This window comes from Carassius gibelio, chromosome A18 (assembly GCF_023724105.1).
Source record: "Carassius gibelio isolate Cgi1373 ecotype wild population from Czech Republic chromosome A18, carGib1.2-hapl.c, whole genome shotgun sequence".
Classification (NCBI taxonomy): Eukaryota; Metazoa; Chordata; class Actinopteri; order Cypriniformes; family Cyprinidae; genus Carassius; species Carassius gibelio.
In genome coordinates, this window is record NC_068388.1 from 6,965,821 (window position 1) to 6,992,147 (window position 26,327).

At 35.8% G+C, this 26,327-nt stretch overlaps 1 protein-coding gene across 1 annotated transcript in view; it reads left to right on the plus strand.

Moving 5' to 3' along the window:
• LOC127933837 (cadherin-13-like) overlaps nt 1-26,327 on the plus strand; it is a 300,617-nt gene that overhangs the window by 173,436 nt on the left and 100,854 nt on the right. The window contains exon 6 of the mRNA XM_052530852.1: nt 14,434-14,578. Coding sequence (XP_052386812.1) covers nt 14,434-14,578 — 145 coding nt within the window. The remainder of the gene's footprint in view (nt 1-14,433; nt 14,579-26,327) is intronic.

Below are 26,327 nucleotides of genomic sequence, written 5' to 3' on the forward strand. Positions count from 1 at the left end.
GCTGCTGCTATGAATGATCTTCCCCTACTTTCATTTTTACTCTTTCATCATTTATTCCATCACCTCACCTCACTCCTTTTTAATTTAAAGTAACTCAATTTATACTTAATCAGTATTTTATATAAAAATTTATATTCTCATGTATTTGTTCTCCAACTCTTTTCTTTAATTTTATTTATCAGAACCTTCGCATTTAAAGGAATAGTTCACCCAAAAATGAGAATTTGCTGAATATTGTCTTGCCCTCAGGCCACCCAAAATGTAGATACGATTTTTCACCAGCATGGAGAAATTAAGCAACGTAGTTCCAAGCAGCTCTCCTGACTGCATTACAGTTCCATATCACTTCGCATAGTAACGCTGTAATAACGGAAATTACAGGACTAACAAAAACAACAACGTTACAGATGATTTTCCGAAAGTAAATACACATGACATTTCTCACTAGCGAGGGAATGACAGCACTGTTTAGAGACGCTGCTGCAGCCTAATTCACACAAGCTCTCTCTCTCTTTCTTTATCTGTTTGTCTCTTTTGTCTCAGTCTAATAACTTCATTAATAACTGCTATCAACGGCTCATGCTTCCATTACCAACTTTAAAATGATGTTTTGGAACCAGCAAAAGAGGTGTTGGATGAGATGCGGAAGAAATAATCCTAGCCACATTAGCGATTTAAGTACAAAAACAGGATGAATCCCTTTAAATATATCATCTGATCAATGTCTTGAGGTGTGGTAACCGTAGTATAAACAGAATAATTGATTCCGGGCCATTGAATTATTAGAAAAATAATGCAAACCTGAGGTTTAAGCCGCATCTCCACCTTGGGTGTGCATTATTTTTCTTATAATTCAACGACTCGTCATTAGTTATTTCTTACATACATATATATATATATATATATATATATATATATATATATATATATATATATATATATATATATATATATATATATATATATATATATATATATATTACATAATATATATTACATAATATATATTACATAATTGATGGACAGGAGCGGTGTGGATTACATTTGGTTTATTGTGATGTTTTTTTAGCAGTTGTTTGAACTCTCATTCTGACGGCACCCATTTACTTCATAGGACAAATTTGTGAGCAATTGATGTAAAGCTAAATTTCTCCAACTCAGTTCCAAAGATGAAACAAACTCATCTACGCATCTTGGATGCCCTGAGGGTGAGCAACGTTTCATTTTGGGGGGTGAATTACCCTTTTAAATATTGTCATGAAGAAAGCAATGTTTTTGCCTTGTTTTTACACTCACTAATTGTGTATACCTCATACATATTCATGAAGATTAATGAATCTTTTAAAATACAGGTAGTAATCTAATCAATAAGCGTTCAATCATGATGCTTTCGGCATTCTAAGTATCCCCACAGTACTTAGTGAGGAAGGTGAGGTTGTGTTTAAAAAAAAAAAACACTCAGTCTTGACTTATGCATGGATGGATTGCAAATCAGTTAGTGTGACTGGGTGAATATTGCATCAGCTAATTAATATACATGAGCCAAGCTGTTAAGATTTATAATTAGTTGCTCCCTGATTTTCACAGTGTTCTTATATGCTGCTTTGTTTCTGGAATCAGCGTTCAGAGTTTATATTCAGAATGAGATTATCTGATGATAGATTCTGCATGATCAGTAAATTTAAGATGCAGTAAAAGTATCTGCATTGGTTGTGTGGGGCTGTACACTCTCAATGGAATCTCGCAACACCAGGACATTTCACGCTGTAAACTGTAAAATACGAGCAAACATGACACTAGAATACATTAACATAGAAGTTACAATAAATTGTGCATGGTGGAAAAAATCTAAAACTTGTTTCCAAATGGCAGTGGCTTGTGTTCGCACATGCCCGGGCTGCTCCCTCAGGTCTGGTTCTTCATGCTTCCATATGCCGCTTTGATAATGGATGTAGTTTATACTGTCTCTAATGCACAAAGCAAAGAGGCCTACAGTTTACAGCACTTGCACCTGGACTGTATTTGCAGCAAAACAAGATGCATGGTGTCTTCAAAAGCTAGAAAAGACTCTGTGCACAGTAATATTGTAACAGCTGCAATAAATTTCACGTTCCTTAGAGTGTTTTGCTGTTTCAATATACCTCTGCTTTCTCTTTTTATCGTCCAATTAGCCTCTCTCCTCTGTACTCTGCAATGAGCAGCAGAAACAGACAGGAAATGAGACTAACACTCAGGCTAGCTCAGCTGCTCTCCGATGGCTCTTTTTTTATTTAAATATTTAAAGTCCATGAAGACACACAGCAGATGTGAACAGGAATAGTGGATTAGAGAATGTCTCATAGGAGTTCCCTGGCAAGATGTCCCAAGTCCACTTACTTTGCTTGGTGTACATAAAAAACTGGCATACAAGATCAGTTAATTTACCTTTCAGAATAACTTTTATTCTCTGTAGGAGGCATGAAGCCTGACTCCTTTAGCTTACTGTATCTGTTCTCCCAACTGAAATTTTGAGATTCAGCATAAGCAATACAGTTGCATTCCCAGTGGATGGAAGCATACATGGATGGATTAATGGACAGATCCATGGATAGATGCATGGACAAACATACAGATGCATGGATAGATGGCAAAAATATGGGCTGCTTTTTTTGTACATTAGAGACTGAAGGAAGTACTTCCATTATCACAATGACAAACAGAAATGTAAAGAACCAGACCTGAGGAATCAGCCCTTAAATGTACCAATACAAGTCACTGCCATTTGAAAGCACAGTTTAGATTTTCTCACCTTACACAAAGCATTGCAACTTTCATTTTAATACTACTCTCATGTTTGCTATTATTTTAGTCATCTATCCTTCTCTTTCTCTCAAAATTTCTCAAAGGTTATCCAGCCTCCATCTGAACGTGGACATCTTACATGAGGGTTTCTGTTTCCAGCTGGATGGTCCTCATAGGAAGTCTGTCCACTATATTCTTACCAGCCAGTTCTTTGTATTTGAGGGTCAACTACAAGTGCCCTTGCCATATGGCTTTTTTTATTCATAAAAGCTAAGCGTTCTGGACAGATCTTTACAGCATACTGTCTTGTTTTACTTCTGTCATTTGAGTATTTATTGTTAGATTAAATCAGTGTTTTTGATTTAAAGTAGTATTTTTGGAGACAATTTTTTTTTCAATTGTGCATTTTTGAGCTTTAGAAGTCTAATTTGCAGTTTTAACTGAAAGGATGGACATTCATATCTACAGCCACCCTATTAAACATTACATTTTCCCGTTCATTTTTCTATACTCATCTGTCATCTCCTCCTATGCTGTCTTTTATTTGTACAGGCTTTTTTTCTGACCGCAACAGCTCAAAACTGCTAAATTTAGCTTGGAGTCACACGTGTTGGGAAATGTCACCTCTAGACCCGTTTCCTGAAGATTTCTATTGGGAGAACCTATCAAAATCATCCAGCCGCAGAGGACTGGAGTCTCAGAGGAGATAAGTAAATCTCCAAAGGACGCATATTGAACCCTATCCTTATGTATAGCTTCCCTTACTTATTCACCTCTTTAATAGAATGTTAAAACACAAGTTCAGCAGTTTTGTGCTCTAAGAGAGCCCAAATTCGATAGATACACCTCAGAGGGACATTGTCTCCTGGAGGTAAATTAATCCACTTGCTCATGGTGTTTGTACAGCTGAGATGTAAATACACCCTTGATGATTTTGTAAGTATACAGTAGAAAGAAGAACGAAAGTGGAATAGAATGTCTTGAATAATGTGAACTCATATATTTTTTTTCCTTTGAATATAAAAAAAAAAAAAAAAAATTGGTAACACTTAGTATACGGTCCAATTCACTCTAATAAGTAGTTGCTTATTAGCATGTCTATTATTAACATATTGGCTGTTTATTAGTGCTTATAAAGTACATATAATGCATGGCATCTATAATACTACCCAATACCCTAAACTAAACAACTACCTTATAAACTATTAATAAGCAGCAAATAAGGAGTTAATTGAGGCAAAAGTCATAGTTAATGGTTAGATAATAGTGAGAATTGGACCCTAAAATAGTGTGACCAAATTTTCTAGGCCAAATGAAGAAGTTTTATTACTTATTAATTGCAACTGATTGATGAATATGACATGGCAAACCATTTTACAGGTAGAGCCATTCAGGCTAAATATGATAGGGTTTACAAACCTATGCTCAAAACTAGGCATTCAATGGACTCTTATTAATAGAAAACAAGAGACTGTATTCTGTGCAGAGAAAAAAATAGGAAGGGAGGACTATATCCTTATCAATTATGTTTTATGAAGACGTAATGTGCTAATGAACATGGCATAATAGTGTCTAGAAGCTCATTTTGGCTGGAGAAGTCATTGGTGTGAACATCCATGATTTTCACTGTTGCGAGGAGCCAATTTTCTTATTCTCTCTTTTCCTTCACATTTAATAAGTCATGTTCATTCAAATGAAATCAGTGTCTGCTCATAGACCCCAATTTTCGCTTGGGGAAATTTCTAGAGATGCCAGCAGAAACTACTGCCTCACTGGTATAATGAAACAACAGGGATTGCAGTGGGCTGAAATGAGCAGGAATATTTCTTCAGGCGTTTCGGGATGTGGCGGCTGCCTCTTGCTGTGACCCTGTCAGGAAAGTTTAACCTTACAGGGAGGCTTTAACATGAACATGGATCTTTATAAACTTTTGAACCATGTCAGTGGCAAAATGTCACAGAGATGTTCATCATGACATAAAGCACTGTGCACTGGAGCCTGAAAAATGTGTAATTTTGTGAATATTAAAAAAATCATTCACAGACATAGCAAGAGTGTAACAGCTCAGTGTTTTTTGTGATGAATGAGATTTCTAATCTTTGAAACCAAAGTTTACATTCCGATTGGTGCAGGAAAGATTTAACAGAGTATATCTGGGGTCCCACATTAATGAACTAAAGAACAAATAAATGCCTGATGTTGAATTCTCAGGCTGATATTGCAGTGTTGTTCAGTGGAAACACAACTTGGCGATAATGTTTCTTTGATAGTTTACACACAGATTCAACTTTTATCTGACTGCAATTATCTAAACTTTCACCTTTATAATGTATGTAGTCCATTTTTCAGTTTTTTTTTTTTTTTTACAATACACTACTGTTCAAAACATTACTGTAAATCTTTCTTTCTAGTAAAAACAGCAATATTGTGAAATAGTATTAGAATTTAAAATAACATTTCTCTTATATATATATATATATATATATATATATATATATATATATATATATATATATATATATATATATATATATATATATATATATATATCAATTTGATGCATCCTTGCTGAATAAAAGCATTTATTTTGAATTATTGTACAACAAAGTATGTTAAAACAAATACAGTAGGTCAGAAAATTCAATTTCCCAAACATAAACCTCATAAATCATAAACTGACAGGTTACTGGGTCCCGTCGGCCACTGTTTATTTAGTCGTTCTCTAGTAGTAAACAATAATGTTGTTATTTTGTTGTCATATGTTTGTTAATAACCTAAAGGAAATTCTGGCAAAGCTGCCATTTTTAAATATGAACAACAAGAGTATGTATTATTTTATTTGTACTTCGCAAATAAATGCATTCCCTTTATTTCCTTAATAAATGCATTCCCTTGGCAAAAACTTCTAATAGAGTGTCATATTAAGAGTTATGCATTTACAGTATATCTGTTATAAGGTGAGTAATACTGTATTAAACAGTAATGTTTATTTTAAATCTATAATTTTTCGTATTACATTGGTAATTGAAAATTGCTGTTTACATGGCAACTTGTTATTCATATAATTGTCTTAGAGAAACTATACTGTTGCTATTGCTGTAAACACAGCTAATGAGGTGTAGTGAGACAAAGGCTGTATTTTCAAGTGTCTGTTTGCAACTGTATGCATGACCAGATTTCTTAATTGTATGGTTGTGTCATGACTCAGTTACTGTCAGGTATATTTAAAGCCCTTGCAGCATTGCAATGGTTTCTGTGGCGATCGTTTCCATCCATCAGAGCAGATAACAACCTCCATAGCATGACAAGTCCCTTATTGCATAGCATGTCTCTCATTGCATAGCATGACAAGTCTCTGATTGATCTCTTGTTGCTTTGTGATGTTGTAGTATAATGAATGATTAATAAGCGGACTGACTTGCATAGTTAAAGGCCAAACGTGCCCTGCGATGTTAGACTTATAATAATTAATTTCATAGTACGTTTTTTTTAAGCTCATATGAGAAATTCTGATATGCTAAATGCATTGGCTGAGGCATGAATGTGCCATATGTGAAAGAGGTTTCTTGAATTATGAATAGTTTTAAATGATAGATACACACCCCTTGGCTGTAGAAATGGCAGTGTTAAAGTGAAACCTAGGTTTGTCATTTGCGTCTACTCTCTCTTGCACTCCAACGCTGATTTCTTCTGTTATCTGGGACTCAGACTAATGAATAAAACAAAACAAACCTGATGAACGTACAAGATGCTTAAAAAAAAGTAAAACAAAATATAAAATAAAAAAATAATACAATTTTATTTTGAAAAGACATGAGGGTGATTTTTCAATTTTGATTTTTTTAACCCTGAATTTCCATTTTCAGCTGAACTATCCCTTTAAATATACAAATAAGAAACTCTATTCATACTGATGTGTGAGCATTGAATATTTAGTAGAAAGGTCCAGTGGGAAAGAGTATGGGTGAATAATCTGTGCATAGTATTAGCAAAATAACGTTTCACTGTGATCCTTTTTTTTTTTGCTGTAATCAGGAACAGAATGCAGACATGAAGTGAGTAGGAAGCGAGATTTGGAAGAAGATAAACTCACATGTAAGGCTGCTAATTCACAGTAGAAATGTGGCCAGATGTGGTCTATGAAAAACAGACAGACTGACACTGGCTGCATGGTAGCATAACAATCAGACCGCACGTCAGTGGATGGATGCCTGATCTGAATGTTAAGTGATGCATTTCACCAGCACAGGCTATGAGGACTATACAGCATTCCAAACTTAGGGCTGTGTATTGATTACAAAATTGTATTGCGTTTGCATTCTGATCATTTCAGTCGTTCATGCATTCAGTTTCATGTTATGGAAAGAAAACTCATTTGTGTAATTTTGGATACCAGGGTTGTGCACCATTCCGAACTGAATTGAGAATGCCATTTAATTCCAATTCAGTCCAAACAGGATGCAAAATTACAGTTTGATATGAAATGTAGGCAAGCACAATTAAAATGAGTAAGAAGTTCATATAACTGTACATTTATATAATATGCAACATTTTTATCTGCAAAAGCAAAGGATGGATGGATGGGTGGATGGATGGATAGATGGATGGATAGATAGAAAGATAGACAGATAGATATATAGATAGATAGTAATTCTTATAAGAGAAACATTTATTGTAAAAAGTATTGTTCTCAGAATCGGAGTGATTTCAGTATGTCTGAGCCGTTTGTTTTTCAGTGGATCACCTGAGAACGTGTTGACTGCAATGAGAGGAGAGGAAGCACTTGTCTGTCTCCTGTGTCTCAGGGTTCACGGGGGCTGTGCGAACACCAGCAGGGTATAAGTGCACTTGACAGGGATGTAAACACCCCACAGATAAGAGCCCAAAAGAGCAGGCGGTAGAAAGTTAGGCCAGTCGGATGAAAACAACAGCAGCAAGAGCGGCATACGCTGCCGGTTAAGGCTGCTGTCTCTGTGGGGAGAGAGCCTGGGATATCAAAGGAGTTTTAAAGGGAATGAGACTTCTGGATATGTGAAGGGTGCTACTTTTCGAAGTCGACTTATATAAGTTTCATCCTGCCTCTTTACGGATGATTGAATAGGTGATACAATGGATGCCTGTGTGCATATGTCTCCTGACAATGAGGCCTGGAACTGCTGAGAAGTGAGCTCCTGTAGTGCGCTGACACGTCTGTTTTACTGAAAATGAGCCACACCGGGGAGTCTGACAGAGTGTAATGATGTTTGATGTCTGCTGTAATGTGCACGCATACTTGCTGTAGCATTCATCTGCTGCGAACGTTGCTCAGCTTCCGATTTAAAAGGCATACTGTACATATTATTTTTTTGACAGTTCATGCTGACAAGATTAATGTTAGAATCTGATGAAATCGAGGGAGGCACTGATCGGATTCTTTAGAAATGCAAATTCATTAAATGGTTCATAAAGTTTCTTAAATCTTTGCAGATTAAATGGATAGTTTACCCCCCAAAAATGTATGTCATTATTTACTCACCCCTCATGTTGTTACAAAACTATGACTTTCTTCTTTTTTTGGAAGATATTTTGAGACATATAGTACTTTTTTTTTTTTTTTTTTGCATGACAAATCAATTTAAATAGTTATTTGTAAATACTACTAATTTCACAACCCCATTTATTGAAACTAATTTAAAACTGCTCATTCCAGATTTTCATAACATATAATAATTGCTTACATTTTATTAGCATGGCTTCAGGGATAAATAAATAAAAAAATAATAATGTAACATAATTGCAGCATTTTTCCTGATTTATTTGTTAATTTACTCTGCTTGCTCTCATATGGAAACAGGCTTCTGCAGATTAGAAAATCTTAAAACTTTTATTTCTTTTTTTAAATGTATACGTATTTATCCCAGTTTTTTTATTTATTTTTTTTTGGTTTTCACAGTGTATCAATAAGATCGCCTCTCTGGGGGATCCCTGTGTTAGGAAAGTGTGGATAAATTATGTATTTTATAAAAGATCTCTTGACCTAACAGTTCCTCATTTAAGATCATAGAGGGTTTTACATACCCTTAAAGGCACAGGCAACATGTCAACTAGTGGCAAAACTATTTGACTGGTCAGTGTGAACCCTAGTAAACGTTCTTTTTCTGTCTGTGAGTGCCAGAGTGCAGAACAGCAGGCTGTGATGATGTATCGGACCATTAGTGCTATAAACTCTGATGTGGGGAGTCTGTATCATCAAGAGCATTAGATCTGTTGAGCGGAATCATAACTGCACCGGTCGGGGGGGGGGACAAAAAGACAAAGAGAGCAGAAGAGAGTGATGCCATGGATTAGTGGCAGAGATTGCAGTGCTCTGGAAATGTGCTGGAAGAGAGAAGTACTCCCCCGTTCTGGCCACTCTGTGTAATGGATCATTCCTGATGGTCTCTTAGGGTAATGCAAAATGGCAAGTGCTATCATTGGTCATTTCCACTGGGGTGAGAAGGGAGGGGAGACTCATCATCCGTTAACTCGGCTATAAGCAGCGATTTTGAGCTCTTAATGTTCCTGTTCTAAGTCAGGGAAGTTGTGAGGTACAGTATGAGACAGGTGCTTTTCCAGGAGCTTTAAAAGCAGACTTTTGCATACTATACATTATTCAATGACTCTTGACTTTCTTTTATTGACTTAGTTTTAGTAGTTTTCATAAAAGCACCTGCCTAAATGAACCTGTAAATTTTTGTAAGATTTCAAACCTTGTTTTATGCACCCCCTTATTATTTGTATTTTATACTCACCAAGGCTGCATTTATTTGATAACAAATACAGTTAACAGTAATAATAATGTCAGTTAATATTTGTATTTGTTTTTGTATAATACAATTTAATAATAATTTAAATAATAATCAATTTAAATAAAAAAATCAGGTTTTACTTTATTTCATATTATTTTTGTAAGCTTTTATGCGTTCATTTCAGGATTCTTTGAAGAATAGAACGTTTACAAGAATAGCGTTTATTAAAAAAAAAAATCTGTACACTTTAGAAGTCTTTACTATCGATTTTGATTTGATTGTCGTTGCTGAAAAAAGTATTAATTTCTTTCTTTAAAACAAATGACCAAACTTCTGAACAGTAGTGCACTTCTTTTTACAAAAAAAAGACAAAAAAAAAAAAGGAGGCTACAGTCAAAGTAGCATCTACATCCTTTTATAATATATATATATATATATATATATATATATATATATATATATATATATATATATATATATATATATATATATATATATATATATATATATGAAGAGTTCAGATGCAAAAGCCTCTAAGTGCCATCTGAAATTTTCATCTAAAATTAGGATTTTTAACAGGCTCCTATATTTATATTCAGTTATTTCACTTTACTAGCCTGGAAAAGGACCTGCACATCACAATTAAAGTAAAATGACTCAACCTAAGCATAGGACCTTGAAAATTTCAGATGGCATTTAGAGGTTTTTGCATCTGAACTCTCCATATATATAAAAGAATATAAAAATTTACATATAGGTTAATGGCAAGGAGACACTGAAATAAATAAGTTGTCGTTTTAACAGTATGGCATCAAATATTCATTGCTAAAGTTATTCTTTACCTACTGAATGTACTGTATATGAAGGACACAAATGGCATCCTTCTTTTAGAATGTTACTTGTAAAGAGTAAACTTTGTAAAGCGTATATAGTCAATAAGCTGTAAGACTGTCAACTCAAACTCTTTATTTTTCTCCTTCACACCAAACTAAAATTCCAAGCATTGCTTTAGCACAGTTTACAGGTGTGCAAACAAAATATAACCCTACAGGGGAGTGTAAGAGGTGCCCAGTAGGAGAGTTCTGGGCTCTTTTATCAGACAATGATTTGTGTCAGGTTAACGTGTTTCACTGAGCTCTAGTAAGCAGTAACGTGTCTGGCCTGGGGTATAATGTTTGGCATACAAGTGTTTGTGTTTGAGGCAGAGATACAGGACGTGCTGTGCGTCGAGCACCTCCCGGGGGTGTGCCGAACTCACGCGGTTACGGCAGTGCTAGGAGAGGGGAGGAATGAATAAGTGATGTGGGCTTTGGGGAGGCCCGGCTGAGAGATTGAGGCACAGAAGTAAGGCAGATGCTAGCGCCTCAGCCATCACCGCGCTCTCAGGTGGACCCTTGTTAAACTTCACACTGTGAAAAGCAGATAAATCTTCTTTTCTTCTCACGAACCCCTCCCGTCACACTCCCGAACGTGCGTCCCTGTGCTGTTGTTGTTGTTTCATATTCATTCTCATTTTCCCCACATGACTCTACATGTTGTCTACTTGTTTTTAAAGCTGTGAATGGCTTCCCGTCTCTCTCTTCTCTTTATCTCTATATGAATCCATTCTCCCCAATGGTTTTACCTTACCTCTTCAGTCACCTTGGACTCTGTGGTTCGGCTCTTAGCCTCTAAGGTAGTCATGCAAAAACAAGCTGGGAAAATGGGATAATGAGTTGTGCAAAAACAAAACATAAAGAAGACAGTTGAGCCAAAATTGAAAAATTCTGTCTTCATGTATCTATCCTCATGTCCTTGACAAACCGTATGACTTTCATTTTGTTTTCAATAACATCATTCTTCAAAATAACTTTTGTTGTTGTTGTTACTGTTGTTGTTGTTGTTTGTTTGTGTGTGTTCCACAGAAGAAAGTAAATCATACAGGTTTGGAGCTAAATGAGGATGTCTGAGGATGAAGATTACAGAATATTTATTTGGGTGAACTGTCCCTCTAAGTTCAAGCACACTGTCTGTATTCACATAAAGCCTGTTAGAAATATTGAATTTAGCCAAGGGTACATGGTTTGGACTCATCCGAGATAATAATTTTTCAGCAATTTGACTATATTTACGTAAAAAGCCATTGTCTTTAAGAAGGTTCGAAATGTTTATTGCAAAAAGTAAAATTTGGTGAAGTTTAGTAAAAAGTTACCCAGTTATGTTGTTTTGTTGTTTTCAACTAAATTAAAGATGAATGGTATTTAATCATTTAATTAAAATATATATATATATAAAAAAATGTATAACAATATGGGAATAAACCGCAAAATGAGTTTTCAAAAGTTTGGGGTCAGTGAGATTCTTTTTCTTTATTATTCTTTCTCATAATTCGTTTTGAAAAGTCACGCTTTTGTAAAAATAAATATTGGTCATGAAAGTGTTAATTTATTTTGGATTCTTTGAGGAATATTCAAAAGAACTGAATTTCATTTTTATATGAAATAAAATACAAATATTTTTTCATCATAATCTATGTGTCATGTTTGGTCTGTAAGTGAAAGTGAAGTGACATTCAGCCAAGTATGGTGACCCATACTCAGAATTTGTGCTCTGCATTTAACCCATCCGAAATGCACACACACAGAGCAGTGAACACACACACACACAAACTGTGAGCACACACCCGGAGCAGTGGGCAGCCATTTATGCTGCGGCGCCCGGGAAGCAGTTGGGGGTTCGATGCCTTGCTCAAGGGCCCCTAAGTCGTGGTATTGAAGGTGGATAGAGAGCTGTTCATGCACTCCCGCCACCCACAATTCCGTCCGGCCCAAGACTAGAACCCACAACCCTTCGATTGGGAGTCCAACCCTCTAACTATTAGGCCACGACTTCCCCTGGTTGTTTCTGCAGTTACAGGCATTTCTATGTATTATGTATTCCATTTCAGTATGTGTTATTTAAATGCATTTTCACAGAAATAAAACATGTTCTGCTGCGGCCAATTTATGTATTTATTCATTCAATATATTTATTTTCAATGTATATTTTCAAATTACAATTTTATGAAATTCTGAAAGTATGAAAATATTATTCAGTTGTCTCTTTTTAGGATAAATGGAGTGCAATAAAAATTTGCCTTAAGGCAAAGATGTGTATTTTATTTTAAAATGTTGCAAATTTAATTTCCACCCCAAATAAGTGATTATAGCTAAGGCAGAAATGGCACTTGTTCATGGTGGTTCTGGTGTTACTGATAGTACGATAGTATAGTAATTGAATAATTGAAGAAACACCCCACTGTTTCATATTGGTGAGTAAATGGTGAAGGAAAATAGAGAGAGAGAGAGAGAGAGAGAGAGAGAGAGAGAGAGCAGTGTGAAATGTTAAACACCTCTGGATAGGTGATGTCAATTGATAAAAAAAATAAAATAATAATAATCAAGTTTTTTTTTCTTCTGAAATTGGAATTATTCCCACCTAACATTAAAGTTTTGTATTATACCTTTATATTGCAGTAATTTGACATCCAATCATCATATTATATTGTTGTAGAAACAACGTAAAAACAGTATATTTTTTTACATTTTATGACTGAAAGTGAGTGTCACTGATACCATTACTACTGATGTCTCTATGAAAAAGTTTTTTGCCCCTAATACTTAACCATTGACTGTAGCCATTCAACATTACAGTATAACCGAGTATAATCATGATACAGTATAGTCAATTTTAACAATGAAAAAATAAAAAAATAAAAAACTTCAAAATTAGGTGAACTTAAAACGATCTTTAAATAAACCCATTATAAAAATGTACATACCTGTGCCCTTCAGCAACAAGTATATATACAGAAAGTGAATAAAGTTATCAAACATTACATTCTAAGTTAAAAAGTAGATGAATCCTAAAAGCTTCAAAAGTAAATTTCTTATTTATTTATTTTTTCACAGCACAGCAGCTGGGTTATTAGGTTATTTTAGTTGCTGCTCCTGAACATGACGCGGATCTGACATGCATTGTATTTTCTCACAACTCTTTACCTTTTCTGACCCAATATTTACATGCAGGCACAGTTTTAAGTAAGCTATAATTGACTTTTTTGGTAACTTAATGAATCAACTGACTTAACTTGAAGACGATTTTGGATGCTCGTTTGATTTGCACTTTAATATGAAATTATATACAGCGCGTGCCACTTCATTTGTGCATGCAGTTGAAGAGCTCATGTTACGAGCACAGTATAATGGCCTTCAGTACAGGAAAATCATTTTAACTGAATTATGGCCTGACAACATCTCATCTGACTGCAGTGCACTGTTGTTCTACTGAAGCTCACTCGTCACCTTTATCTTTTCCATGCTCGTTTGACTAGTGCCTGGTGCTGAGGTGAAGTTGGAGTGTGCGTTTGAAAAGTCTCCCATTTGATGTGGTTGTAAAGATGTTCTGCGTGTAAATAAACGCAATTCTTGTTACGAAAAAAGAGACAGAAGCAACAGTTGTGAGTGGGGTGGCCTCTGTGTTAATTGCGTTTAATATTTTACACCTGTTAAACTGAAAAAAAAAACAAAAAAAAACGCATTACGTAATTTTGACAACACAACTCTAAATATTATTTTCGTTTGTGCCGTATACCTGATTATTCTTAAACATGGAAAATGTGTATTTCTTTCAGCTTACAACACAGGATGTTAATGTTCCTTTTATTAAAAATCCTGTCATCCATTTAAAGTCTTCTTCAGGTCTCATTGCTTGCCAATCTTCTCACATTGCAAATTAAATCTCAGTTGCCTGACACCGAAAGCAACTGAAGAAGCACTTTATTTCGTCAATTACTGCGAGAAACACCCGAATCTTTCCTTTTTTGTGCATGTGTGTGTAAATCACTCTCTTCCTCTCTCTCACACAGCTCCAGGTATCCACCACTGACCTGAGTGGCAAGTTGGTAGAGGGACCTGTAGACCTGGACGTGTCTGTTATTGACCAGAATGACAACCGACCGGTCTTCAAGGAGCCGCGCTACTCTGGGGAGGTTCAGGAGGGCTCCCCTACAGGTACTCTTCCCTGACATCCTCTTGTGGTTGAAATGGATGTGTCTAGGGAACTGATTACTGGAAGAAGAAAGTCGAGCTCAGAGTTGGCTAAAGGTCTAAAAGTCTTTTATAATAGTGGTTGGAGAGAATATTATGGTACAGTGTGATGGAACAAGCCTGTGGACGATAAGGACTGTAACTTTGGTTGTTTCTCATTATTTGGGTTTGAATTTCCATTATTTTGGTGCACACTTTGGTGCTTAGTTCTGCAGATTGAAATGATGACTTGATGAAGAGAGGTGTTATGTTACTTCAACTGAGCTTGTAATTTTCACCTGGTGGACAGTAGAACTGGTGGAAAAATCACGTAGAATTTTTAAGTAGTGACCCAAGCAATGTTGGTTCTCAACAGGGTTTAATTTGCAACGAAGATAAACATGGTTTGTGCTGACCACAATTTTCTTGAGATGATTCAAAACAGTTGGCATGAAACCACTGAATATTGAGAATTAAAATAAAAGATTCGGCACCAAATCAGCATTTTAGAATGATTTCTGAAAGATTATCTAGAAGCCGTCCAGAACAGCTTGGCAACACATGACCTCATGTAGAAAAATGCTGAGTTTTGCACAGTACATCACTCAGTTATCTTCAGATTTATTATTTTTTTTCTAAAAACAAAGCTTTTATGATTTACTTTTCTGCAACAAGAATATGCCACACAAATATTGTATTTTACATCATAGCATCCGAAGCGTTTGCAAAGGGTTGTGCAGGATCTATTTTGTTTCTTCTCAGCAAAGATATAAAGCAAAAATTACATGTTTTATAAAAAAAATAATAATAATTGTAGCACACTTTCGAAGCCATTCCTAATGAGAAAAAACATTATCTCAGAGCATGTGTTCACACCGCACGCCACAAAGATATCTTCGCCGAGCTAATCGTGAGCATCCCTCACAAATGGCAGCCGGCGTTTATCTCGCCACAAGAGAATGCTACATTGTTTTCATGATGTGTCTGATAAATCAAAAAAGAATTGGACCATTTACAAACTGCATGACTACTCTCTTCAGTCCCCTGCCCTCCAGAAATAAGAAATTCATTGACAGACAACCCCATCCTTAGAGGCCTCAGTACAGCACTTCCATTTCTCAGACCTTCCATCATTTGTCCTATGATTCTGCAGCAATTCCATCACAGCACTTTGCTTCTTTCTTTTCTCCTAACACATTTTTTTTTTTTTGGGCAGTCACCATGGAAACCCCAAAAAACAAGAAACATGGTTTCATTGAGTTAAAAGGAAGGGATTTTGCCAACCTTCATCACCCACACTCTCACCAAAATGGCAGCCGGCAAACAATTAAACATACCCTTGTAGCTGAAACACGGATGTGAACTCTAAATCAATGAGAATGGCGAGCATAATTGGATGGGAGAGATCATATCAAATCTTTTTCTCTTTAAAGAGTGGGCTGCAGTGCTTTCATTTCAACATAAACAAACAGACATCAGCCTCAGACATCTGTGATAAGGATGGGATGAACCAATCCAGGATCAGCTGCACACTGTCATCGCAGGTACACTAGAGTAGATGGATACCATGTGCCTGTTTGCTGATACATATAGCCAATTTACGTATTGTGTGCTCAGTCAGGAGTAAGTTAGGGTGGAAGGAGATGAGAGTCCCTAACAGTGGGAAACTTTCTGCTGCTTCCAGAGTTGCTGTAACTTAGTTAAGCAAAGTGGGTTTATCTAATCGGCAAAAGAGGAAATGAAATTTGCCTGAAAGACTTAATTCAATTAAACTAAGACCTTCATGCAACCAGAGAGAAGATAAACACCCAAAGGCCAAGCACTGTTCCATTGTGTGTCCATAATGTATATAGGAAAGCTATGTTTTATACTATATAATAAAATAAGTATTTTATAATAATTATAAAAAATGCTGAATATTTTTGTTAAATATTATAGTTATATTAATAATATTTTTTCATAATGTCTTTCAGCCATTTATTTATTTAGTTTGTGTATATATAATTCGAAAGATTTTATAATCTTTGTAGTATTTTAATTATGTTTAAATATATATGCTACTATGTGAATTTACGCGCGCGTGTGTGTGCAAATATGTAAAATATGTATTACAAAATAAAACTATAACAACTGTGTATTTCTAAAAATACACACACACACACACACACACACACACACACACACACACACACACATATATATATATATATATATATATATATATATATATATATATATATATATACTTTTTTTTTTTCTAAAATCAATTAAGAAAGATTATAATCCCAAAATTTAGAAAATAGGCATATATAACTTGAACTGAAGTCTTGAGTGCTTTGTTTTATTATTTATTTATTAGTTTATTAATTTAGTTTTGTTTAGTTTCACTGTCTTATATAAATACTATTTATTGCTAAAGGACTAAGTGTCTCTTAAGTTAATTTATTATTATTATTATTATTATTATTATTATTATTATTATTATTATTTTTTTTTTTTTTATTTTTTTTCCTTGGCCTTACTCTTTGCTAAATTTTCATTGGCATGTCTATCAACTTTTAAGATACCTTTATGGAGAAGATTCATGATTCATGGTAAGTGGATCCATTTTAATGTCTATTGCCTCTCAATTATAACCATTTTCCTTGGAATAAATTTAAAAAGTATCATTTAAAAAGCCTAACACCATGCAACAATAAAAGGGGTGCTTTATAGTTCCATTTTCTTTCATATTAATTGAACAAGTTGCTTTCATGATTTTCATAGCGTCGTGTCCTGGCCACTCGTTTAGAGGTGCAGAGTTCCTGTTCAGATTGCAGTTGTCACTGTTCTACTCAAGGAGCATGTGTGCAGTGCATTGTGGGTGCAGGTGTACGCAGCAGGGGCATTCTTTTTTTCATTGACTTCCTTCCTCCTCTTTAGCCTTGTGTATGTATGGTTGCAGATGTGCACAGCATGCTTCCTCCGCTATGTCAAACTCTCCTGAGCGCTTGGCAAAGGGAGGATGAGCCTGTATTGCTGTTTAACACCTCTTTTCAAAGGCCCCTTTTAGCACGAGACTATGTCAGTCTGTGTCCAGAGAGGAAATGAAAAATGGGAACTGAGGGCTTTTTAATGTAGCCTACATTAATCAGCAGTGGAACCAGCAGTCATGGGCCTCCCCCTCGGGTCTCGGGTTTAAGATATTCTGTCCCTACCCCCCACCTGCTTTAATCAGCATGACCGCTGGCACAGGTTAGAAATGAAAGGGCTCAGCATGGTGCCTGATTAGTGAAGCTTTCTGCAAGCTGCCTTTTCAACAAGTTGCAAGACTGTGAGAGTACATGCATGTGTACATGTTTACTGCTTACAAGTGCCGAGTCAAGTTGGGAGATTTGACGTGAGGCCAAGTATGGTGTCCCATACTTGTAATTTGTGCTATCCATCTATACACTATTTTACTGTATTTTTACTCAGATAGATGAGTAGGTCTTTATAAAACATTAAATATATATTTATATATATCCCCACCTCCCTCCTCACTCTTTTGCGTGTGTCGTGCGCTATGTTCATTTTGCTCTGAATTGGGAGGACAGTTGCCTATAGGGGGAAACACAGCAGCACTCTGACATTTCTGTATGTGGTGATAACTGAGCAAACAGCCAGACTTCTGGCAGGCCTTTATTCACTCACTCTCTTTTTCCCTTTCCTCTCCCTCTCTCCCTCTATTTCTACAGGCTATTTTTGTTGGGGGAAAATATCTTCATTTCTCAGTTGCCTTTCCTCTTGTCTGCTCTTTGGTTTTTCTATCTGTGAAGTCTATAAAAGGCTTCCTGAGTTCTTCATTGCACCTGTGATTTTCAGCAGCTCAAAGGAGTGTTGCAGGTTCAATACAAGTTAAGCTGTATTCACAGCATAGCTGGCGTTGTGTTGATTAATACAGAAAATAATTTTAACTCAACTTTCTCCTTTATATATAGCACACATAAAAAAAGAAAAATAACACTCTAAAAGAGAGAAGCGCTTTAGCATTATCCTATGTAGAACACAACTTATAACTACAGTAAATGTTACTTATATATCTGAAAATAAAATCATAATAAAGAACACATTTTCAAATAGGAAATTTGAACAAGAATATATGAATATGACTAGATTTGTATCTAGATTTGTAACTACTGTGTCTGTATACAATCAAAACAAATGTCTGTCTTAAATATTCAGTATTTTGCCACAGAGGTTGGTGACACTGCTGCTCTGCCTGTATTTCCTCACCTCCTGACAGGACCGTTCGCCATCTCAGTCGTGTCACAGCCTCCGGCCTGATGTGGCAGCTCTGAGAAAGCGGCATGGGGCCGGCGTAGCGTCGGCCTCAGAAAATAAAAGGCTAAAAAAATCAATAGTTAATTGTCAGGACAGACCCCTGAGGAGGGCCGGCTAGACCCCAGCTCGGATTGATCTTGGCTAGAAAATGATTGGGCTGAGGGTGACACTAATGCCGGCAGGTAATTTGTAGCATAATGGCATGATGCCTGTGCCATTAGGATTTCCCAGCGCCAATGTCTCCCTCACAGAGCTCTCACAGGATGACCCCTGCTCCCTGCTGCCGAGTGGCTTTTCAATCCCACAATGCCTCATTATCTGTCGATCAATCCCATGCTGACTGCCATATTATGGACTTATACTAAACTGTGCTATGGATTGTTTGTGCTGGAGTTAAACTCCAGTACTAGAACAAGAAAGAAATGCATAGATCAGTTACTGAACACTTTTTTTTTTTGCCAATATTTATACAATACAATATTTAGCTCCGGTCCATGTAACGTGAATATATTTAAAATAAAATGAAATAGTTTTTCGGTTTCACTCAAACACATTCTTTCCAATTGACTTTCAGTCCGCTATTTAATCTATTTATTCTATTATTATTTTTATTTATTTTTATAAAATAAATCATTACATTTTATATGTAAATTTTTTATATTTATTTTTTATCTATTATATATGATGATTTTTTAATAAAAGAAAAGAAAGGGAATGCTGGAGAGGGAAAACATTTCTTTTATACAAAAGTTACTTAATATTAATATCTTGTTTATTGAACTTGTGTATTCAGGCAGGTGTTCTGAATAGCAGCACTGGTTTTCAGTACATTAGCATGAATACACATGATGTTGCTTAATTGCCACCCGCTTCTCACCTCCTGTGTGATTTTGTCCCAGCTGTGCCTATCACATGAGAGTTCCTTTCTGCCGGTTTTTCACAGATATAGCCCATGAGAATGATACAGGTGTTCAGGGCGCCATCTGCATCCCACACAGCCGCAGCTGGATTAGCTGTCACTCAAAGTACCAAAGTCATTCCGAGTACAGAGTGCAAAAGCTATTGCAGACCACAGTAAGCAATTATGTCATCAGTATTTCAATACAGATGATAATAAATGTTAAGCTTCCATTTTACTGGATCTGGCATGACAAACTTATAGTATTTTGAGAAATTTCTTCCTTGTTTGCCACTGCACTTAAAATGACCCAGCTTAATACTTATTATTATTATTATTATTATTTTCTAGGCTACATACATAAAATTATTGTATTTGACATTTCTGTCACTTCTGAAATTATGGCTACGCCCTGGTGTGACAAAATGTTATCTTATACATAATACTCTTTAAGCTCTTTTTTAAAAACTTGGCTTACATACATTTTTACGTATGCCATGTCGCATCATTAAACTACTGTAGCATTTAACAATTGACAAAAGTTTTTTTTTTTTTTTTTTCTAACCTATGGTTCTCTAACCATAAATGCTACTGTAATTTGCCCCCTGACTAAGCATCTAAAGAATTTAGTAGAAGCATTTAAATAATCCCGTGAATGCACTTATAGAATGCAGAATCGAATCGTTATAATCAAATTTAATTGTGAATCGAAACGAATTGAATCGTTCTAAATTTGCAAAAATCGTTCTTGAACTGAATCGGAAACCTATGAATCGTAATCGAATCGCATCGCTGCCTTGCCAAAGATTCACAGCCCTATCTCTCGCATCTATGCTCATTTATAGTCCTGGGAGTTGTGATGCAAATGGCGGAGGTGCTCTTGGAGTTTCTGGGCCCTGTGAAAGGACAGCAGGGAGCTGCCCCAGCCATGAGTGGCGGGATGGCTGTGGGCTCCCTGTGGGGGTTCCGCTACACGAGCGCTTCTAATCTATTAAAGAGCTTCTGCTCTTTCCTCTACCCACAGTCCAGCAGCCTGCCACGTGCCCGCACTTGATTATCTGTCCCTCACTCTTAGTGTTACTTCTCCCAGTGAGGAATAGAAGCAGACAGAGCTTGCAAGACACAAGAAAACCAATCTCGGCCCATCTCCCCGTCTCGTTGTCCCTTGTCTTTGATGGCCGATGCTATTTTAAAGCCCCGGGACTCCCAGAGCTCCAGGCCTGGTTATCTTCCTTTCACTCTTCTGCTGGTACATTTCCAGAAGAGATAATTGTTTTAGAGGCGCTGGCTTTTAAAGTGCTTTGGAAAAAAATGAAGGCGAACAGCAGGTTCCGAGAACATAGTGTTCGTAAATAGCATGGCTATTTTTTTCTTGCTTTTCTGGATGTTTTTGATTTAAAGCAGGGCGTAATCTTGCTATCAATGGCAGGGAAGTAATAAGGTAAAAGCAGCAGTTTGCTGCTGGTTAGAGTACAGCTGTAGTTTGTTCAGTGTAGGAAGGATTGACATCCACTTTACTTTCTATAGCTGTGCTTGAAACACAAGTCTAGTAGGTCAGGGGTAAGATAAGACAACTTTCTTTAAAGTGTTATGTTGGATGAGCAATAACCACTTCAAGTGGGGTTAAGAGCAGTGATAGACAACCAGGGGGCCCGGGGCCCACCAGGAGCCCCAATAACTCTTAAAATCCTAAAATAAATAAAGAAATAAACAAAGTTTTCAAAATGAATTTGTATTTATTTATTTTTTTTTTTACCAAAAAAGTACCAGATCTATACATCAGTTTAGACTGGAGGGCCTTTGAATACAATTCCAAAAATATTGTTATTTTTTTAAATAAAATTATTATGATTATTTGTCAGTTGTATAGTATTTGGCAGTCAACACATAATGCACCACTTTTTTGCGGTGTAAATATGGCTTTAGTAAATATAAATAAATGTTGATGAATACATGATGCAAATATGCAAATATTACAGCAATAACAATGATTTTGGTATAAAATGGGAATGATAAATAGGAACATGTCAGCTGGAGATTTTCAAACTTTAAAGTTGCATTTAAGTTTAATAGTAAAGTGTAATATAAAACAAAAATATATCAAATGAATGGTTATTGATGTAAAAAAAAATGTATTAAAGTTTATAGAAGCCCAAAATGTACAGATAAGATTTAAATTATGTACAAAACAAAGTTGAAATCTGTATGTTTGTTATTTGTGTAAAATCCCTGTTTTATTCTTTTAATCATTATTATTATTCTTCAAACAGTGAATTGCATGCAGATGATTGTGGGTGCTTGAGCAAGTGTAGATGGGTGAAAGTCTCAGTGTTAAGGATCAGGTGTCTTTCTGAAGCAAGCTCAGCTTTCAGTGACATACTGTCGTCTAAGAAGCAGAAGTAGTCACACTCTCTTCAAGCGTCATTTTAGATGCTAGTTACAAAACATAGCGTATAGAACAGCTTTTGATGCATTTTATTTTCTTGCTTTCATTTTTATTATTTGTGTCCCACTTTAACCGCATACAGTATGTGCATAGCTGAGAGGATTGCTTCCTGAGTGCACATTTGCTTTAGGGCCTGAATGTTTTGATTTGATATTGATCTCAGATCCTGGTAGGTTTGGGGAGTGTGGCATCTCCTGGGCTCATGGGATAGTTGTGAGCACTTTTTTGACCCTACCGCAACCTCAATCATCTTTCATAAAAATAAAAAAAAGGAAAAAAAAATATGGCATGTTGAAAAGCTGGGTTGTTTTTCAACCCAAATGCTGGGTTGAGACCGCTGGGCAGGAGTTTGGGTTGTTTTAACCCAAGTTTGGGTTAAGAATTGGTCTCGAACACGGACGTGAAGGAGAGCACGCACGTCACATTAAGATCGTACATCTCCAGTGCGAGAAGCCGCCATTTTCTCAGCGTGAAAGAAGCGAGGAGTGAAAGACATTATGGTAAGTAAAGATTCAAATGGTAAAGTTATCATTTATTGTTTACCCGGATTTATGAAAGGCGGAAACAAAAGAGCTTAACATTATATAGAAAAATACGCGGACACGGCTTTCACCTCATAAACGGAGGTCTTAACGGCCTCATTTAACGTTACTGAACGGAAGAGGTACTTTTAAAATAATGTTGTGTGTGTCTTATGTCATATTTACATAATATTTTACAATATCTCCACTTTTTGAGGTGTTAATATATGGTTATGGTTACGGTTACACTCATGTTAATTTGTTATCTTATTTTCATTCATTCCAGCACTGGGTTGCCAAAATAACCCAGATTGGGTTTGAAGAGTGCAGAAAGAAATTTTAAAGGTGTTTAATAAGTCAGTTAGTTTGTGTATTTATTTATTTATTTATTTTATTTTGGGGGGTTTGTGAGACACACAAAAATGTTGAGAAAACAAGCAGTTTTTGTGTTCTCTTTAAATTATAAAATAGGGAGAGCGAAAAAGATGACAGTTGATGAGATTGAGGTTTTTTTATTTAAAAAAGTAATCAGTAAAAGTTCTCAGAAGTCTCTGTGACATCCTCAGATAAACTTTATTTATTTAATTATTTATTTTTGTCAACAAAATTGGATAAAATGTGTTTTTGAACAGTTTTTCAGCCTTTTCTGTGAACTTCTTAAATGTTTCTAACATGGAAAAAAAAGTCTTAAATTGAACGTAAGGTTTGATATGAATTATTATCCTGTGATGGCAAAGCTTAATTGTTAGCAGCCATTACATTACAGTCCTTAATAAATGAGATTTATTTATTTATTTTTGGTGGTAATAGTGATAATTTTTTTCAGGATTGTTTGAAGACTGAAAAAAAAAAAAAATCAGAAGAACAACTCCAAAACAACAGGTGCAGGGTTGTTTTGGAAATCATCGACTTTCATTAGCTTTCATTATTCAAAAACACTAACATACAAAAAAAAAAAATAATAATAATTGTTATACATGTTTGGAACGACATGAGGGCAGTAAAAATCGTTGTAGTCTTTGAGGGACTTGATCCCACCAGTGTTCAAGCATAATAACGTTGAATTAAAAACATTAATAGAGGAGGTATGTCTTGTAAACCCAGGTTTAAAGCTGAGAGGGGAAGTCCATAAGCCAGCTGGTAAAATCTCACAACATTCTCGCTCAGTAAAAGAGGTTTTATGGAGGAATACGTGCATTGCATTAATAGAGGAAGGAATACGGTCATGGCAGCCTCTTTTGAGTCGAGAAATGAAGGAAAGAAATCAATAGCAGAATGTCTTCGAGGCGAACTGAGTGGGTTTGACATTCATGATGTGGCAGATGTAGGGCTGCTGTATGAAAGGAGGGAAAGGCATGAACAAACTGTGCACATACAGACCACCACACGCGTAATCAATAGGCCTCACAGTCCCACCTGGGAAGCCTCAATCACTTAGATTTAAATATCATAAGACAGCCAAGCCTAAATGTATTGTAAATTAAATATGCTTCATTGTCTTAATTTCATCCAGACCTCCCAGCAGCTGTGACAGACATCGAAATAGATTTTCAAAAATCGCTACGAAACTAATAAAGCAGGCAAGATAAAAAGCAGAAGGCTGTCGTGGTTATATTTCCCTGAAGTTTTTCATCCACTGACTTGCTTGCCACTCTTTCATTTGTCTAGATGCTTTCAGGATTACTTGGTCCCCTAGGGTACACACAGGCATGGCATTTTAGCTCCACAAGTGAAAAAGCTTCTTAATTACTTTGCAGGGCTTTTATAGTTTCATGCATCATAGTTCCGGACATCAAAAGTGATTTCCAGACAGCACTCAGGAGATCTGGATGGCTTAGCTCATGCCACAGAGCATCTGGAAAAAAACAAAATCTGATGGAGTGGGAGGAGGAACAGCTACTGTATCAGCTCAACTGACAAGAAAAAATGACTGGGTGAGCTTGTTATTCTTTCTAAGTAACTGGTTATCTGAGGACAGAAGATTGCCTGTTACTGTCCTGATGTCTTTGTGAGGTCCAGTGATGATTATGATGAGTTTGAAGGATGAACCTAACACTGTGTTATGTGTGCTAGGACTGACAAGACTTGAAAAGCATCCAAACCAAGAGACAATATTGTTTTGATTATTGTACTGTAAGCATGCACTGTAGTTATGTCATCTGCCATTTTAAATTCGCAAACTCTTTAAAAAGTTTGGTGTGGAACTATATTTTTCATAGCTTTAAAGGCCGTTCACAACAATGAATGATAGCAATCTGTTTATTGTGAGCACACACTTCGGTCATGACACTTTAATTGCTTGAATTCTTAAAAGTTGGGTGGATCTGATTGGCTGTTATCATTAAAAAAATGATTCCAGTAATTTTGGGGGTTTGTGACTTTGACATTAAAGATATGGTGTGTTATTGTTGTAAAGTTGAAGGTCTTTAAAGAGATAAAGGAAATGTACAATATTACAATATAACCTCTGTTTTTCTAATTTTGTAATGTGTGCACAAATAAGTACAGGTGAGTAATGCTAGCCACAGGAAGTGGGTAAAAATTAGCATTAGGAATCATTAGCCTCAGGAATCAATAAAAAACACATGCTGCATTAATTGCATTAATGTTTTCTAGAGTGTAGAACAGTCCATGTTGATCACAGAAATTAACATGCTGATTTTCCAAGGTCTAGTTCAAAAAAAATGTTCTACCATATATTCAGTCATTTGTTCATAGGTTAAAAGTTTGGGTTTGTGGTGGGACTCCCCGTTTTCCCTGAACGATGGCAACTGGGGAAAACCTGTGGGAATTGTATTTATTTATTTATTTGTTTGTTTGTTTGTTTGAAATTCTGTTTGTTGACACTACAACAGATTCAAAGTCACCATGAACTCACAGTTGTCCATTCTTATTTTCTTTATGGAAGCTTGCAGTGTTTATTGCAAGTAATTTATCTGTGCTTTATTAATATTATCATAATTATTATTATTGCATGTTCCCTTGTAATGTATATGTGGACTTCCGTACAGTATGTTTGGGAAAACAACAGTCAATAATTGCAAAATTACCAAATTTTTTGCAATTTAGTTTGGTGTTGCTTTTTGTTGGAATTTGGTCAAAGCAGGTAACTGCTGTGATGTGTCCTCCAGAACTGTACTTAAGGGCTTTGTCAGCCCCTGGGCTTTTGAATTCTCATCCTGAACTTTTTTTTTTATTTTTTCAGGATTTGATAAAAGAAATAGAGTAATACATAGTCAAGTGTCAGCAACTTGAGAGGATTTCAGCTGAGTGCTGACTCAGCCTTGACTTCTGTGAACTTGTGAGCAAAGAATATTTTAGAGATCAAGACCAAGGCATTCCTCTGCAAACTTTGTGATTGTTTTATTCCGTCATATTATTTGGGATGTTTGGATTTATACTGGCATTAAAGGATATAGTTTACTCAAAAATTTCTGTCAGCCTTTTCTTTCCACTGTATTTTATGAACACTGTAGCCTTTTCTTATTATGAAAAAAAGGCCACTTTTTTGGTTCTGACTAATTCTCCAAATTAGCCAGATCTTAGCAGCATCTATCAAATGCTTTT